This window comes from Stegostoma tigrinum, chromosome 33 (genome assembly GCF_030684315.1).
Source record: "Stegostoma tigrinum isolate sSteTig4 chromosome 33, sSteTig4.hap1, whole genome shotgun sequence".
In the NCBI taxonomy this organism is placed as follows: Eukaryota; Metazoa; Chordata; class Chondrichthyes; order Orectolobiformes; family Stegostomatidae; genus Stegostoma; species Stegostoma tigrinum.
The window spans coordinates 14,394,146-14,413,805 of NC_081386.1; the positions used below are offsets into that span (position 1 = coordinate 14,394,146).

Genomic DNA, 19,660 nt, shown 5'->3' on the forward strand with positions numbered 1-19,660 from the left:
GATTGCCTGCTCTTGGATGTATGACCTATGCCCTTAAAGGCACGGTAACCCTAATCACCAGCTGTTAACTTGCCTGATGGACAGTGAATTCTATTGGTGCTTCCAAGGTAACCGCTGATTTTCTGGCCGGTGGAGAAGACTATCACTTCAGCCATTTAATGTCACTCTGTCTATGCAATAGTGATATCTGACTTTCCTGGTTTGGATTTGCTTGCGTGTTGTTATTTCAGAAGTTCAACTATTGATTGCCTTGTGAGTCTTGTATATTTTGGTTTTCCATTGTGTAATGTAAGCTAACTTGATTTTGTATTCTCTTCAATATTCTGAATTTATATTTATACTTGAAACACTTTCTCTTCATATCACATTCTTGAATATTTGGTAGGATTTCCCCAGTCAGCAATAGCAATCATGACTCATTCTTAATATTTCATCCATGGTTGACTTTATATTTTTTCTGCTCATGCGAGCTAATACATTGAGTGATTTTCTGTTGTTAGTGAAATGCTGAAGTGATGACACATCCCAGTGGAGTGTATACCCTAAGAGTATCAGGAACCAAGCTCAAGCTTTGTACTTAGCTGCTTAAAATGCAGTGTTTTTAGCAATATATTGGGTTATTTCAGACAGTCAACTTTGCAAATCATGAAATCCATGATCAACTAAAGCATAGGTAATGTGAAGAGTCAATAGCTGTTCTTGCACCAGTGAAAATCCATTGTGCCTCTGGTGACTGGAGAAAACAATACACTTAATACAAGTGGAAACCTGCAGTCATATTAGTAACTAGCAAATACATCGGACTGCTTCTATTTCTTCATTGACCTGGAATTTCCTATGAGCCTCAATTTAACCAATGTGATTGGCTTTGAGAAGACATTGAAGAAGTCTTTTTGAATGAGAAGCAATTTTTCTTTATTCACTTGGGATATGGGTATTGCTGGCTCGGCCAGCATTTATTGTCCACCCCTAACTGCCTTATGGGTCAACCACATTGCTGTTGGTCTGGAGTCACATGTAGATTGGCCCAGGTAAGGCCAGCCGATTTTCTTCCTGAAAGGACTTTAGTCAACCGGATAGGTTTTACAACAATCAACATTGGACACGTGGTCACCATCAGGCTTTTTTTTTTCTCTTTACTCCAGTTTTCTCTTTCGTTGTATTGAACTTCCATCATCCCCATTCTGGAGACAATAGGAACCTCTACTCTGGAAGGTCCCAAAGTTTGACTTTGATTCAACGGTGTTTGGAGATTCTGGTATTTTCCATATTCCACAGCTTTATGGTAAAGTGGTACATTTCCCAAGCTTCATATGAGGATGCATATTGAAAACATTGCCATTTTTGAACATATTTGATAGAGTCAGACATGAAGGAGTAAAGACAAATCAGCGAGTGTGGTTGTTGTTACCAGAGAACGGTCTCAGGACTGAAAGAGACTATTTGACTGGCCATTGCACTAGTGAATTATTCTTGAGTCTTTCCTGCACCTCACTAATGCCTTCAATATAATTCTAAAGTATGGTGCCCAGAGCTGGATGCAATATTCCAATTGAGGCTGAACCAGTGCTTGATACAAATTTATCACATCTTCTTACTATTCGTACTCTGTGCCCTGAACTAAAGCACAGGACTCCATATCTTTCATTAAGTACTATCACCTTCACTGAAATGTGTACGTATATCAGCAGGCCCTCTGCTCTTGTACCCTCTTTAGAATTGTGCCTATTGCATTGTAGCAGCATGAAACAAATATCTTAATCTGTCTTTTAATTTTTTATGGTTCTTTGTCTTTCCAGGCTAAACGCAAAACAAAATATCATCTTCTGTTAAGTCTGAATTTATGATTGGGTCAACAATCCCAACTGTGCTTGTAGCTACATACACAACCACTTTAAGATCACTTACAATCACTAGAAACAACGTTCATTTGTACTCTGTGGTCTGTCGTCTGCAAACTGAAGCAATATTTTCAGGCCTTGTGAATTCTTTCTTCAATTTAAATAAAAGGCTTTAGTTCCCTTGTCGAGGAGTTGCCATGGAGAATGCAGCAATCATTCGGCCAAGCAAACAGTGCTCCTTTCCCATGCAGTATGAAGTGCTGATCATTGGAAATTTGTCATTCTTGTATCCATCCTGATGTGTGCAAAATGAAAAGCTTTGGAAGCATATCTCTGTTTAAGAAATAGGTGTAATTATTTCTAGTTGTGCTGACTCAGACTAGTCATACAGAGAACATACTTTGAACACATCACTCTTGTGCAAAATTACACAATGGACAAAAGAAAGGAGCTGAGTTTACAAAGAGCAGGAGTTCCAGAGGCTGTTTGGTGAGAACTGAGGGAAGTGGGTATAAAACATCCAGTTACCAACTGGTGTGACAGCTATGGGAAGGCCTAACTTGAGACAAATGAATGACTGTCCATCTGAAAGCCTCGGGTCACTCATTAAGGTTATTAAAATGGCAAGATAAGACCATTGTCAGAGGCTGCCTGGAATTTCACATTGATCTGCAGGCTACACCCCCCAACCACAAAAAAAATCAGGAATATGGTATCTGGAGTCCGTGTCCTGGAGGCAGTTTTGATGCCATGGTCACTATTGCTCAGACCTACTTTCAGTTGAGTCTGTTTCTGACTAATTAAATGCACATTCGACTGAACCTGAGGTCCCAGACCATTAGCTGGAGCTGGAAATACGAATCCAGTGACATTACAAACTATCACCACCTCCGCTTTGCACACTTGGGCAGAATCTTCTGCTACTTATAAAAAGACTGGTGTGAGAACTTAACTGGGCAGGAGACAAAAATTCAGTTTCTCAATGTGTGGTCTAGATTTTGCTGCTAAACTTCCTGAATCCTTTCTGGAACGCTGACCCATGACCAGGAACCTGTTTTGCATCCAGTAGCAATTGTTTTCCCCAAAAATGGGAAGCACATGTTTTACAAACCCGACTATATACGTGAGGCATGTTCTGAAGAAGGGTCACTGGACCCAATACATTGTCTATTTGCATTCTCTCCACAGACGCTGCCAGAACTGCTGAGTTTCTCCAGCTGTTTCTGCTTTTGTTGTATCTCAGCCATGCATTGGGCAGGGTAGAGCTCTTTTTCTGACCTGCGCTGGGTGCAGACTTTTTCAGTAACTTGGCTCCTTCGTAACCAGTGCATTTCTTTGTGAAAATGCTTAACGATGTGAAGGCTAAAGCCCTCCATTTTGAGCATCTCATTGAGGAATCTGAATAGCATACAGACTGGCTTGTTATCGTCAGGTGCAAAGCCTGACCAGGCCAACAGGTTTACCCAGTGTGGGAGCTCACTGATGCCAGCAAACCTGCTGAGGGGATAAGCAAGCTGGGCTTAACTCAAAAGCTAGGCTGTATCCTTGCCCCATGCAAACCTTTTGATGAAGGTCAATCAGATGTGGACATTCTCTTTGTTGTGTTGACAAGACGGTGACTTGATGGTGCATGAGCTGCTGCTTGTAACTTTGGCAGATCTTTGAGAGTGACCAGTGAAGTGACAGACACTGAGGTATGTGATGGAGGTACCTGGCACCCAGCTTCCTGTCTGCAGTGACAACTTTTACAATTCTACCTCGCAGTTATGAAAGCATGAAGCACCGTGTAAACTGGTGGATACCCCAGCAGAACACAGCGGATCGCTTATCTTCCTGTGGCATTCGGGCCAGGTTCTCCTCGGCCACTCGCGGGCGCTGACTTCCGCAGCCACCTCTGTGCGGGCTGCCTTCATCAGTCAAGTTGGCCTCTTGTTTTCATCTGTAGGGAAAAGGCCTTGTCTTCTGTCCTGGACAAGCTTCAGGAGAACATCTCAAGAGGCATCATTAAAGCATGGTGCCCAGCTTTTGCCTGATCTCTGACAACTCTGCTTGGGTCGGGGTGACAAGCAGAGCAGGAGCAATTCTCTTGGGTTTTAGCTCCTGTTGCCTAGTTACCTTTCAAACATGGCTGCCAGACATTGGAGCCCAGAAAGTCTTGGTGGATCCTAGAACCTCCTGCTGGTAAAGTTGGACTTCGAATCTACACATGACTGTGTAATGAGCTGAGAAGAACTTAACTGTGTAGTAAAACCTGACGCCCCCCCACCCCCGACCACCAAGTGGAGGTCCCTTCTGCTTTTATCCCTCTTTTCTCACTGATTTAAAATAGAGAAAATACCACCATTGCACCAAGGCTACATGACACAAATATTGTTCTTAAATAAAGCAAAGCACTGTGGATTCTGGAAACCTGAAACTAAAACAGACATTGTTGGAGAAACTCAGCAGGTCTGGCAGCATCTATGGAGGGAAAGCAGAGTCCAGTTACCCATCCACTTCAGAATTGACAGTAGCTTGGAAAAGGTGGCGTTTATGCTGATGACAGGAAGGGGGAACAGAGAAGGAGCGAGCAGATGAGCAGCAATGGATCCCAGAGAGAGAGAGAGAGGGAGGGAGGGAGACAAAGTGATGGATGATCAGGAGGATGCTGACGAGTAAGAAAAGCTGACAATGAGGATCACAAGCAGGTGAAAGGTAGGCAGCCTATACCATGACAGAGCCTGGGGTCTGTGGGAGTAAGTAAGGACTTGGAAGAACGTTTTCAGGTTCTGACATTTTTGAACTTGAGGTTGAGTCCTGAAGGCTGCAGCTTCCCCAAGTAGAAAATGAGAAACTTATTCTTAACAGATTTGCTGTTCTACTCAGGTCTCATGCTGTGTTTGAAATGCTGATTATACAGGTTTCACAGCTCTTGCATCTCTATTGAGTTGAGCTGTCGTCCTTTATGCTCTAACATGGATATTTAGAGCCAACGGAAATCTAAGGCGCCAAATTAGTTTTATGTTCGCAGCCATTCATAAAAGCACCTCTTATAGGATTGAAATAGATATTTCAGAAGCAATGAACAGCAGATTCCAAAGGTCCTTTTAACATTTACATTTTTCTGCACTGCAGTTGCAGTTTCATTTAATGAAATTGCAGTTTCAATTAAAGTATCTAGCAAATCCTAGCATTCCGAAATAAATTACCAAGAAATAAATGAAGTTATAAGATTTTCATCAAATTGATGCACAGGATTGTGCTGTGGAAAAGACTGCACGTTTTGCTGATTGAAAAATGTGCTTATTTGAAGGTGGACCTGTTTGAAATCACAATGATTAGTTTTGGTTGGATTTAAGAAAAAGAGTTATAAAAACTATTTTCTGCATAAATTGTATGACACGTTGATACGATCAGACTGGCTATCTTTTGTTTCTACGTTGGAGAGCAGTGAGTAAAGAAAATGAAAAATGTTGAATTCTTGAAAAATTTAGGTGGGGGAATGCAGTTCCTCATGCCTTTGGACTTTATTATTCAAAGAATCTCTGCAATTGTTGCAGAATTTGCTGTGGATTAGACATAATTTTGTGCTGCACTGGTGCATCCATTTGAAATGGTGGGTAACACATTCCTGAAATGTTAGGACTGTAATAGCCGGGAAGAATATAAATAAGAACACAATTCTTGAGCATTTTGACATTAAGTACAAACAGAGTGCAAAAAGCCTGTAATGGGCCATTTTCCCAAGTGCAACTTCTTCAACAGGAATACTTTCCAAAGTAGTTATTAGAGGGTCTGGTATTGCCAAAGTGAATTTTATTGGTTTCATTTTCTCACGTCCCTTTTGGTATTGATGTAATTTATCACGTTCAAACATCTCCCTCAAGTAGCATGTTATAAATGAGCCTTCCAGCTGATCTTTCATCAGTAAGGAGAGGAACAGCTGAACTAAAACATGTTTTCAGTTTTTTTTAATGCCACTACCTTCCTCACCACTGCAGGTATACGCTCTCAAATCTTGGCAGCTTTGTGATCAAGGCCATGACCGATTTCAGAACTTGCTGCTATTTAGGAAAAGAAATTGGCACATTTAAAGCAGTGATTAAGCGGTGCAGGAAAACCAACGGATACATTCACAAAGCACTTTACCCTAAGCCTCATCTACAACCCTACATCACCATTAACCTGTTTGATCAGTAGAAAAGTAATCCAGTTTTTGGTATTCACCAGTTTTTTTGGGTAACCAAATTCTGCAGGGTGTACCGCTACTTGAAGGAGCTGCCTCCATCAGCCAAAGAGCCATGACCTTTATTAATTTGTCGATGCCAGAGTTCTGAAGGACAAAAGCTGCTGTGCTTGATAATCCAAAACCAAACACAACAGATGTTGGAAGTCTGAACACAAACTAATAATGCTGGAAAAACTGAGCAGTACAGGCCGTGTCTGTGGAGAAAGAAAGAGTTAATTTTTCAGATCTGAGGCTTTTCATCAGGACTAGGGCTGGAGCATTAACTGTGTTTCTCTCTTCACAGATGCTGCTAGACCTTCTGAGTATTTCCAACATTTTTCTGTTTTTATTATAGCTGTGCCTGTTTACCAGCTCACCTAGTTTACCTTGCACAGTGGACACAGAATACAAGAACAAACATTAGTAGGTAACGGCTTGTTACTGTTGGGGCAAGGAGGTGGCACCATGGCCATGCCACAGGACATGTAATCTGGGACTCTGAGCTAATATTCTGGCGGTCATGGGATCCAATCCCACTAAAGCAGATCAGGAAATTAGAATTTAGTAAAATATGAAATTATAAACTAATTTAATTGAGACCATGTATGAACCCAGCAGGTTCATTAATGCCTTTTAGGGAAGGAGATCTGCCATTTATATTTTCTTGTCTACATGTGACTCCAGAACCACATCCTGTGGTTTACTCATAACTACCTCCTAAATTGGCTGAACAAGTCAAATTTAGAGGCAGATAGGGAGGGAGACCACAAATGGTAGTTAAGCCAAGAACACCAACATCCAATGTACGAACATCGAAGAAAAAAGTGCCCAGTTGTGTAATTAATCCCAGTGAAACCCCATCACGTTATGGTGGTGAGTGTGGTGGTGGTTACAGTTTGTATGGAACATTGACAGCTGCTTAAACTAAATTATTTACATTGTATGTTGTCCTGAATTACATTATTCTTGCATAGTCTAGTGTCATAATGATAATGCCATTTTATTCGTGCATCAGGGACATGATGCATCATAGATGCTGCCAGATCTGCTGAGCTTTTCAGCCAACTTCTGATTTTGTTCCTGATTTACAGCTTCTGCAGTACTTCTGGTTTTTATTTAGTTCTAAACTAGTATCACCCGCCTGCTCCTGGCTCCTATACCTCTAAACCTTTCCTCCTTTCCTGTTCATGTATTATTCCCATGAGAACCACCCTCGGGGGGTGGGGGTGGGGGGGCAGCTTGCCTCTCATGTATTTTTAAAATCTCTCTCCTCTCACCTTAAAAATGCACCCCCTAGTCTTGAAATTCCCCCATCCTAGGGAAAAGACAAATATGATTAACTCAAGCTATATTATTATTTTATAAACTTTTCTCATTATTTTACAACCTTCTCTCAGGTCGCCTCTGAACGTCCTATGCTTCAGTGAGGAAAGTCCGAAAGTAGCCAGCCTTTCTTTATCACTCAAACTTTCCATACCCAGCGACCTCCAGGTTAATCCCTTCTGAACCCCCTCCAGCTTTGATAATATCATCCCTATAACATGGGCAGATTGTTTTCACATAAATACCTTTGTTATAATTGATGGGGACTCAACATGTTCTGAAGTTTAGATTTCTCCAGTGCTCTTAAAATTTTGACATTCGGATTGATAATTTAACAACTGTCAATACCAGAAATACAAATTTATGTCGTTTGAATCTTCTCCGTTAATAGGTATGTTAGTAATGTTACGAATTCACACTTTCCCCCACATTGACAGATGACAGTAATGTTAGAGTTATTTGTTTTACGTTATGAATTGATGTATTGCCTGAAACCAAGACATGAGGCCATTCAGTCCTTTAAGCTTCTCCCACTGTTTGATTGGACCCCACCTTTAACCGCTCCCCATACCCCCCCACCCCCCCCCCCCCCCCACCCCCCAACATCCTCACCATTTGGTTCTGGAATCTTTTCTCACCCGCCATGGTGCAGTGGCCTCCTATACTGATCTTATGGTTGGTGGGATAGGGATCTGCTGTGGACAAAATCTGACTGGACCTGTTCATCATATCTAACCTCTTCATTGGTCACTCGGCAACTTGTCCTCCTGGTGTGTTCCTCGCACAACCAGTTAGAAAATGAATAGACTCAGTATCCCAAGTGGATGATTCCTGACTGCCAGGAAATCTGACATCTTCTGCAATAATTTTATCGGCAATATCAAGCTGACATTAAGGTCTGAGCATTCAGCCCCAGTGCAGGTAGACAGTGTCAGGAAAATTGCCTTGAATGACTAGATCTTCGATCTGAGAGGAGCAGATGAGGGTGATGAGCATGTGATGGAGTCTGTCTTGCCAGGCTTCGGGAAAGCTATAGGCAAGCTTGTTCAAAAGCCTACCTTCATTCACTGGGACTTTATCCTACTAGCATTGTGAAATATTCATCCTCCATACCATACCCACTCCCAGTGGGCCATCCATGCCATCCTCTGCTCCTCCACATGCCCCAAATAGTCCACCATATCCTCCACGCTTAATTCAGCACATCTTCCCTAAAACAGGTTACTCTGTGCTCTTATAACAAAAAACACAGTTGGCTCTGATGAAGAGTCATTTAGAGTCGAAACAGCTCTCTCTTCGAGGATGCTGACTGATCCATTGTGATTTCCAGCACTTTTTGTTTTCGACAGAGATTCCAGCATCTGCAGTAATTTGCTCCTACAATGCTGTTCACCAACAAAACCCTCATTGACTCCATGAAGTTCTACCGTAAATGTTCATTTAAGTCCAGTTCTGCTCCTAATTTGCAAAATAAAATTGATCAGATGCATTCAAAGATAGGGGAATGTACAATTACTGCAGTCTGGAAAGAAGTGACCTTTGATTGGATGTCCAAGTGTAAAATAAGGTTTTTTCGTTTTTTAATTGTTACTTGATAGTCATCAGTTAATTTTTGTATAGATATTGAATAGAATGTTTACATTTTGATAAGCATGGCTATTGCAGTGTAAACTTCTGCTTTGTTTATTGTGGTTATTATAACTTGATTGCCAAATGTGATGACAATTATGTGCTGTGGACACAAAAACTTCTCTTGATTGGAAGAGAAAGGTCTCGTTGTGTCAATTAAAATGGTCATTGTCTGCCCTTTATACTCCAGGGCCGGAAATATGCAAAAACTGCATGCTTCATAATAAATCATCACTAAGAACAAAACAATCCGTAGCTACTGACGACTGAAGGAGGATAGTTAAGAACTGGAGGGGCTTTTTGAGTTCACCCTGAAGCGACAGCGTAATGAATGTGATTTAGCATTCAGGAGAAATCTGCCAAATCTGACCAAGTGTGACGCTACGCGTTTTATCGGAGGGAACGTAACATTGCAGAGAAAGTCAACTAGTGATGGTCGACAAATGACTGGCAGTGGACTGATGTTATGAATGACTCTGCATTTTTGTCATAATTTATTAGCAGAATGTTCATTGTTTAAATCAACCAGATCCTTAATTGCATTCCTCTTTTGCTGAGGGCTATTAAACTGAACTCATTTTAAATAAAGGACAATAATTATTGACAATTCCCTGCGGTCTTCCATATGTTAATAAGGTACAGTTTAGTGGATGAACACATCTGGTATTTTGGCATATTTGGCTTTTCTAACATTATTTTTATCTGATATCTGTTTTAAAAAATATGTTTATATTAACAGAAAGCACAATGGAAAAGACTCATTTGACAGCAGAAGTGAGGGAGAATCATTCTCAAGTTGCAGCCAGTTATCAAGTCAACAACATTCACTTGAAAGCAAACCTTCACCAGAATTAACTAATAGGTGAGTTAGTTCAATTTTATATGTCTTCAAAGCATTATTGTTGTGTTGTACAATGCAATGCAATATGTGCATGAAATGGTTTGGATTTAGCGCTTCACCGTGAAGCGATATCTTTAATTTCATTCTGGTGCCAGCTATAGGGGATCTCCTTGCTCCAATAACCTTCCTCAAGCAGTGGAGGAACTGGCACACAGGCGATGTTGTTGGACTAGTGCTGTATAGTCCAAGAGGGCTCTGGAGGCATTTGGTGGAACTTAAATTCAATTAATATAAAGCCAGTTCACGATGGTACCACGACACTGGTATCGATTGTAAATGAAAACCCATCTGGTTCACTAACATCCTTTAGAAATCTGCCATTCTCAGCTGGTCCAGCCTCTATGTGACTCCAAACTCACAGCAATATCGGTGACCTGGCAAGCCACCCTGTTTAAGTGATGGGCAGAATATCCTTGCCTTTCCAGCTATGGTCATATCCTATGGAAGAACGAAGGAAATAAAAAGCCTAAGCGATCAATCCCATTCAACAATTCTCTCTGCCAGGAAGTAACAAACAGGTATTATCATTTTATGACTTTACAGAAAGCAAAATAATGGAAGGGACCTGCATGTGATTACGAAAGAAATTGAAGTATCAATTTATGAGTCATATTTATATTACTTCAGACGTCTGTGTAATTTTGATCAGAGAATGGAGAATTATGATATTCTCCAAATGTAAAATCAGTTGTTTGGGATCAGAGATTTTGTCAAAGAGTGCTTGAGTAAAGTCTGTTTGACTTTCCTCTTACATTGAGCACGTTCCTCAGGATGAGCACTAACATACCATGTAATTCCACTTCTGCATTAAATTCGCATATACCTTTCAGCAGCAGAATGAGAGATTTGTATATTGTTTTAGCTTTTGTACAGGAGCGTTCTTTTTGTGAAGCATAATGTCAGTGTCTAGTGAGTGCAGTAGGTCAGGCAGCAACAGAGAAGCAAGAAAGTTGACATTTCGGGCCAGGACTCTTCTTCAGAATTGGGGAGGAGAAAAGAAGCTGGGAAATAAATAGAGGGAGGAGAGGTGGGGCTGGGGAAGGTAGGTGGGATGGTGATAGGTGAGTGCAGGTAGGCAGTGTGGGGATTGGTCAATGGGATGGGTGGGGTGGATAGGTGGGAGAGAAGGTGGACAGGTGGTGTCAGGTCAAGGAGGTGGGGATGAGAGGGAGGGTTGGATATGGGATGATGCTGGGGTGGGGAGATTTTAAAACTGGTGAATTCCACGTTTAGGCCATCAGGCTGTGGGCTCCTGAGGCGGAAGATAAGGCGCTGCTCCTCCAGTTTATGGTGGTTTCATTGTGACACTGGAGGAGGCCCAGGATGGACATGTCACCTTGGGAGTGAGAGCAGGAGTTAAAATGGTTGGCAACCGGAAGGTATTATTTGTCACATACAGAGTGCAATTGGCCTAGGAAACAGTCTCCGCTTGGTCTCACCAATGTAGAGGAGGCCACGTTGGAAGCAGATGATACAGTAGACCACGTGGGAGGCTGTGCAGGTGAACCCCTGTCTGATGTGGAAGGATTGTTATGTGCCTTGAATGGAGGTGAAGGGGGAGGTGTATAGGCATGTGTAGCGCTCCACGCTCCCTGTGAGCTCCCCCAGCCACCATTTGCTGCAGCCCCAGGAGGTGCTTCATCTTCAGATGTTTTATTATCCATAACTAATGTAGAATAATTCATTTTGGGTCAGAAAAGTTTTTTTGTTTTGACAATTTTGTGGTATTTGTGAACTTCTTCTTCCAGGCAATAGCGCACTGTTAGCAACAGGTGGCACAAGTTTAATTTGACTGAATACATTTATTGAGCCGCTGCAGTCCTTATGGTGTACGGACACCCAATGGTGTTGGGAGGGAAATCCAGGATTTTGATACAGTGAAGGAATGTCAATGTAGTTTCTCATCAACATGGTGTGTGAGTTGAAGGGACCATTGAAGTGATGGCATTCTTATATATTTCCGGCCCTAGTGCTTGGTTGTGGTGGGGGTGGTGGGGGTTGTGCTATATTTTGGAAGGAGCTGTTCAAAAATCCTAAATACAAGATTCTGTTCTTTTGTAGAAAATAAATAATGCATCAATTAATCTATTTATACTTTAAATTAATATATTAATTATTAATAATATATTAATTATTACTACTATGAATTAAACCGGTAGATTTAGTTACTCACCAACTAATTTTTCCCGAAAACAGCGACCCTGGATATGTCATCCACAGTGGATGGACCTTGAGTCAGGGGACTTCACTTTCCTGTTTTCTTTTTGGGGGTAGAGTCTCACTGAAATGTACTGCAGTCTTTCGGAGCCAGCCTTGTAATGTAGCAGAAAGATGTAGAATAGTGATGGTCCTGTACTGATTCCTTATAACCATTTCAGGTAGGATACATGTCCCCAGGACTGTGGCTACCTCCATTCACTGCAGCAATCTTGTTTGTTAATGAGCAACCATTCCCAAGATGGAGATAATGGGAACTGCAGATGCTGGAGAATCCGACATAACAAAGTGTGAAGCTGGATGAACACAGCAGGCCAAGCGCATCTCAGGAGCACAAAAGCTGATGTTTCGGGCCTAGACCCTTCATCAGAGAGGGGGATGGGGAGAGCGTTCTGGAATAAATAGGGAGAGAGGGGGAGGTGGACCGAAGATGGATAGAGGAGAAGATAGGTGGAGAGGAGAGTATGGGTGGGGAGGTAGGGAGGGGATAGGTCAGTCCAGGGAAGACGGACAGGTCAAGGAGGCGGGATGAGTTTAGTAGATGGGAAATGGAGGTGCGGCTTGAGGTGGGAGGAGGGGATAGGTGAGAGCAAGAACAGGTTAGGGAGGCGAAGACGAGCTGGGCTGGTTTTGGGATGCAGTGGGGGGAGGGGAGATTTTGAAGCTTGTGAAGTCCACATTGACACCATTGGGCTGCAGGTTTCCCAAGCGGAATATGAGTTGCTGTTCCTGCAACCTTCGGGTGGCATCATTGTGGCACTGCAGGAGGCCCATGATGGACATGTCGAATACTTTCCATATCAAGCAGATGTTCACCTGCCAATGTGGTGTACTGTATCCACTGTACCCATTGTTGCTACCTCTACATTCGGGAAACCAAGCGGAGGCTTGGGGACTGCTTTGCAGAACACCTCCACTCGGTTCACAGTAAACAACTGCACCTCCCAGTCACGAACCATTTTAACTTCCCCTCCTATTCCATAGTCCAGCTCGTCCCCTCCCCCCACTGCATCCCAAAACCAGCCCAGCCTGTCTCTGCCTCCCTAACCTGTTCTTCCTCTCACCCATCCCTTCCTCCCACCTCAAGCCACACCTCCATCTCCTACCTACTAAACTCATCCTGCCTCCTTGACCTGTCCGTCCTCTCCGGACTGACTTATCCCCTCCCTATCTCCCCACCCATGTTCTTCTCTCCACCTATCTTCTCCTCTATCCATCTTCGGTCCGCCTCCCCCTCTCTCACTAGTTATTTCAGAACCCTCTCCCCATCCCCCTCTCTGATGAAGGGTCTTGGCTTTTGTGCTCCTGAGATGTTGCTTGGCCCGTTGTGTTCAACCAGCTTCACGCTTTGTTATCTCGCATTCCCAAGATGGTATTGTTTGCTTCAAAAACCGGCAACAGTTTAAAAAAAAATCTTGTTTTGTGTTTGATTTTTAAATACAGATACTTCTGCCATTTCTGAAGTTTTAAAATCATTTAAAATACAAATCCCATCTTAATTTTTCATTTTATGTAGCAGTTTATCTCGAAATGTATTGCTGCCTGGGTTAATTTGCAAATAGAATTTCTCCCTGTTTTATTTTTCTCCCATAGCATCTGCAGATTGAGTGAGAGTGAGTGTCTGTTCTTGGTCATCCTTGGATGTCATTTCTCTGTCATAAATCAGTTTAGTAATTACCGAACCTCATGATTTTTCTTATTTGCCTTTCAATTTGTAACTGACCCTCCTATATGTGCAAAGAAGACAGATTCCTTCACATTCCCTTATTTTCTGGTTACAGCTTTTTTCATAAGTGTAACCTGTAGGAAATCTTGATTTTAATCTCATTGAAGTAGGGGGCAATAAATTAAAAACAACGAACATTATCTTTGAGGCAAAAAGGTAAAGCAACAATAATCAGAAGCTTGGATATCAGCAAGGCTCAAAAGATTAAATGAGATTAAATAACTTGCAGAAGTGGTAATTGTGATACTGAGCCCGGAATTTTTTAAAAACAAAATCTAAGATCCTTGGAGGACAGTTGAATAAATTTTTTAAAAAATTATGCTGTGAAAGAACAATTTGAAATAGCAGGAAACAAAAATAGAAATTGCTGGAAAAGCTCAGCAGATCTGACAGCCTCTGTGGAGAGAAATCAGAGTTAACGTCTCTGAGGAAGGGTCACTGGACCCGAAACATTTAAATCAGATTTCTCTCCACAGAGGCTGCCAGACCTGCTGAGCTTTTCCAGCAATTTCTATGTTTTGTTTTTAAAATGAAGTCAGAGGTAACGTGGTAACAATTAATTTCAATGTACCGATGAAGCAGCGAGGAGGGTGGGCATTTGTTTAAGACTTCAAAGAACAGAAGAGAGAAATTCAGAGAGACATTGATTAAGCATGGAGTATGGAGTAGCAAAGTTCACAAATAGGGAATGAGGACTGTGGAGGGTATGTGTAGGATTCCTCAGAGAGTAAGCTTATATTTAGAATCTGAGACACACAAGTTATCGCCAATTTTTTTACGCCTCCATTGATTCTTATGACAAGCCTGTTTTGTTTTGACGTTTATGCTCCAGCTATCTTCAAACTGGACAAGCGCAATTCTCTCGCCACTGGTCTCCCACCCCTTATAATGTTGGACAAATCTGAACGCTGCTGTCCATGCCCACACTGGCAGCAGTTCTCACCAACTCATCGTTCTTGTACTTGCTGGTTTGCTACCAGTACCACAATAAAAAAAATACTCGACTTTGTCAGTTTTGAATCCCTCCATGGCCTCCCCATTCCCAATTTCTGCCATCTTGCCCATACTCAGAACTTTTCATTCCTCCAACTCCGGATGCTTGTACATCCTGCCAACCCTTGCTTCCACTGTGAAGCGGCACGGTGGTTTAGTGGTGAGCACTGCTGCCTCACAGCACCAGGGACCCAGGTTTGATTCCACCCTCTGTCAGTGCGGACTTTGCACTTTCTCCCCATGTCTGTTTGGTTTTCCTCCAAGTGCTCTGGTTTCTTCCCACAACAATGTGCAGGTTAGGTGGATTGGCCATGCTAAATTGCCCACAGTGTTCAGGGATGTACAGGCTTAGTGGATTAGCCATGGGAACTGCAGGGTTACAGGGATAGGATAGGGTAGTGGGGTCTGGGTGCGATGGTGTTCAGAGACTCAGTGTGGACCCAAATGGCCTGCTTCCATACTGTAGGGATTCTGTGATCATTGACAGCTATTTCTTCAGCTATTTCTACTCTGACTCTCTGATGCTCTTCAAAGCGCCCGTCCTTTTAAAGTACACTTACAGCCAAACTCAGACGAAGTTTCTTCTCATTCTCTGACCAACCTTCCCGAATCCAAACCCACAATATGTTTGTGTGATTATGTTTCTGTGATGTGTCTCAAAATATTTTACAGCAGTAAAGACACAATAGGAATTTAGTTGTGTGCTGTTGGTCATGTGGTTAATTTTGGTTGGGGCCTTACTTATTGAGTTGAGCTTTGCTGATCATTTATTTTGTAAATGAATTAGTTATTGATTACCCATGGTCCCCATCAGTCACAGCAAGACAGTGCCCTAATTTTCACTTCAGAGTGAAAAGGACAGAACCGTCCTTTCTGAATCTAATGAGCATTCAGGGAGCATTGCAAGACTTGCAGCCGGGGAGCCCTAGCAGCGCTGTATTTTTGTGTTAAAAATGCTGACAACACTTCCAAAATAAAAATCCACAAGCTTTCACTTTTTATGCAAGATTGGCCATTCCAGGAGCATTCCAGGGCTTCAAACAAATCTGCAAGTGGGATCTTTTTGGTTTGTTATGTTGATATCGTGATGGCATTACTTTGCGGTTCCATCTCGCCTGCTAACCTCCACCCAGCCGAAGTGTGCATCTTGCAGTGCAGGGAGTCTATTTGTTGTCATTTGTTTCCCGTTTCAGTGTTGTTTTACTTTAGCCTTAAGTAATTTGGAAAACTCACAGAGCAGTTTGTTTCCTTGCGTGATTGCTGCCGTCTTGTCATGAATGGCCCCTTTTGCTGTACTGCTGTTCCCACCTTCCAGGCCCAGACTAACTCAGCTCCAATTCCCCAGCCTGATAGCCACCTCTGACACAACTAAGCTCCAGAGGATACAGGCCTACCCTGTTTAGCCTCTTCTCAGGCCATGATCGAATGGCAGAGCAGACTTGAAGGGCTGAATGGCCTAATTCTGCTGCTTTATTTAATGGTCCTAGTGAGTTTTGAGAAGATTTAATGGTCCTATGGCACTGGCCCTGGCTGAGCTTAGCAATCCTCCCTGGTGATGGTGACCAGAAGGTTATAGCGCCCACTGCAGATCTCAGCAGGTAGGACAACACCAAGAGCCATCAACATCCGTTCAGACCAGAATGGTGTTCAACCTTCCCCACCCCTGCTGCCCATGAAACACCATCCAGCCTGGGAGTTCCACAGTCGCCAGCCATCACCCTGGGGCAGAGAAGAGGAAATGCCACCCAGCTAAGCCGTCACTGGCCTGCTGGGAGGAGTGGGGGTTGTGGAGAGTGAGCAGCAGTGGCCTGAGTTGACAGTCAGCAGGCAAGGCGCAACTCAGCCCTGAAAAGACTCCTGTATTGTAGCTGCTGCCTGGAGCAATAGCTCCAGCAGGTGACTCAGAGCCCAGTGAGCAAAGGCCTACAGAGTTAATGTTTAGGGTCCGGAGACTCTTTGGAAGCTTTTCCAGGAACTTTGTTTTTGTTCCTGCTTTACAGCATCTGCAGTTCTTTCGGTTTTTATGTGAGCAGCAAATCCCCTCGCTCCACGCTGACTGCCCACAACAGTAAGTCAAATAAACACTTACAAAATTGAACAAATTTAAATGTTAAATATTTAATTTAACAATAGACAATAGACAATAGGTGCTGGTGTAGGCCATTCGGCCCTTTGAGCCAGCACTACCATTCATTATGATCATGGCTGATCATCCACAATCAGTAACCAGTGTAGGAATTTAGCCATTTGCAGTGCTGATGGTATTGTAGCTTCACCCTACAGGTATAATGTTTTCTTTGTTTTGTCTGCTAAAGAAAGCCTTACAGAACCCAACTCCACTTCGAACATTGGTTCCTATGAGAAGTGATGCTTCACTTAGTCTTCTAATTTAATGTCACATGACTTTAAGTGAGGAAGCCCCATTTCCCAGACTGATCTTGTCCCCACAAGTATTGCATGTAAATCCATTTTTTGTAGAATCAACAAATGCATCAGTTGCTTTCTTCTGACCCTCTAGTATTCAGTTCTCCAGGTCCCTTGCAGAACTATTCATTGTAATTTCTTTTCATTCTCTTTTGCTTTGGCAAATTAGTTGCTAGCTTTTCTTATAAACAAAAATTCTTGAATGAGAGGCAAGGTTGCACTGCTGGACAGTGGTTGGCTTTGCAAATGAAAGATTGGATTCATAAAAACAAGAATATTGGAGGCAAGAAATAACAAGGTATAGAGCTGGATGAACACAACAGGCCAAGCAGCATCAGATGAGCTTTCTTTTGGAGACAAGATGGATTGAGATAAGTTTCCTGTCAGAGGGGTAGGGATTAAGGCTATTTTTCCCAGCTTGAACCACATAGTGGTTTATTGACAAACTTATTAGAGTTTGCTGTTGTTGTTTTCTGTTGCAAAGACTTTCCTCAAAGCAGAATACTTTTATTAAAATGTTGAACTATGCTTTGAGTTTTCCCATTTCAGCCTGGTAATGCAATGGTTGAAAGGAAAACAGCAATTCAGTGAGTTTTTGACCTGGTGTGTCAAATTAAATTTTATAATAGAGTTTTATAATTAAATGCTTAATTGTGACTTGTTACACCATGTGATTTACCACAACCCCCACGAGTTGTTTATCACTTTCTCAGTAACAAAGCATTTGTGAACAGCATCTTTAAAGCTTGACTTTCTAAGATTGCACTAATTAGAAGGTGTGCCATATATTTCACAATACACATCTTACTGAATATACTGGAGTACATTATCATACTGCTTGTCAAAAATGATACAATTCTCAACTTTTCAGGAAATTGATTGCTATTTAAATATTTAATTTGCCTGTCTAATCTGGCCTTCATTATCTTCTCCATACTGCATTTGGAGTTACAAAAACTGTTGTGATCTTCATCTGTAATGGGAATCGATGTGTCATTTTGCTTATTTGTTCAGCTGCGCCTTTGTTTGTAGGAAGGCAAAAATATTTTCCAAATACTTTTGTGCCAAATGTGATGCGGAAGGTTTATTTGTGATTTCTGCAGTGGTTCACTGGAAAGCAGACAGCACCTGTCTACAACTCCCAGTCATGGTAATTCCCTGCCAAGTTACTCTGAAGGAAGTGAGAGTGATGCTGTACATGACTCTACTGTGGAGAGTGATTGTGAATCCCGCTCTACTGTGTACAGCTACCAGCAGAATTCACAAGGGCAGCCCAGTGACCAAGAGAATAGCACGTGCTGCAGTCAATGCAATTCTAACTGCAGCTGCGCATCCCAGGACAGTCTGAGAATGGAGGAGGACCCTGATGGATCCTGTAACCATACGCCTGAAAGAGAAGACAACATGTATGTATGCTTGGAGGCTTTTTATTTGTAAAACTAAGGAATCAAATTTGCTTTAACTCCATAAATCCCTCTTTTTGCGCTACATTGTTTTCCTCCCACTGATTGTTATTTCTGAAATCTTTGCTTAAAAGGCCCAATCACTTAATTTTATATTATGGTAACAAAATTAATTTTTGTTTAGAATCTATAATCCTCATGAAGAATCCAAAGACAATTTGATTCGACAAATTCTTACTTTCCTTTCTGAGATAACAAGGTGTAGAGCTGGATGAACACAGCAGGCCAAGCAGCATCAGAGGAGCAGGAAAGCTGACATTTCGAGTCTGGACCCTTCAGAAAAGTTCTCTGAGGAAGGGTCGAGATCCATCGGCCTTCCCGCTCCTCTGATGATGCTGGGCCTGCTGTGTTCATCCAGCTCTACACCTTGTTATCTCAGATTCTCCAGCATCAGCAGGTCCTACTATCTCTTGCTTTCCTTTCTGTTATTTTTATGACAGCTCCCACTTACATTAAAATGAACAAGGAAAAGGTAACCCTCTAACAAATTCTGTGCTGAAATGAAGTTATGTATAGAAACCCACTCTATTGTATGGTTTAGGTTCCTCATTCAACCTGTCATTCTCTACATATGGCCCAGATGATGAAAGGCTGTTAGATCAAAAGAAGATCACAACTGTACCTAATCTGAAACCAAATATTTTTCATTTTGGTTTCATTTGTTAGTGACCAGTGGCAGATAGAGCTTACTTGTATTTTTCTTTGCCCAAATTTGGTAATTAGGAGGCAATATAAATAACCCAATTGTGCAGCTGAGTTCAGCAATCAAAACACCAATCAGAGACTAAAGCTGCAACTACAGTAGTGTGCAAACCTCAGAAGAATAAATGTGTCTTTTGCAAATGTCCTGTATTTATACATTATTAATGGAGTAAGTTTGGAATCCCCTCCCAAAGGGCATTGTGGATCTACTTACAGCATACAGACTGTAGCGGT

The 19,660-nt window shown here is 42.1% G+C and overlaps 1 protein-coding gene across 4 annotated transcripts in view; it reads left to right on the top strand.

Moving 5' to 3' along the window:
* LOC125467255 (protein unc-13 homolog C-like) overlaps window positions 1–19,660 on the top strand; it is a 562,058-nt gene that overhangs the window by 119,800 nt on the left and 422,598 nt on the right. For 3 of the 4 annotated variants that reach the window (XM_059639173.1, XM_059639171.1, XM_059639172.1), the window contains exons 9-10: window positions 9,740–9,862; window positions 18,365–18,667. In XM_059639173.1, the coding sequence (XP_059495156.1) occupies window positions 9,740–9,862; window positions 18,365–18,667 (426 nt within the window). The remainder of the gene's footprint in view (window positions 1–9,739; window positions 9,863–18,364; window positions 18,668–19,660) is intronic. The other variant, XM_059639174.1, reaches the window with a different exon arrangement.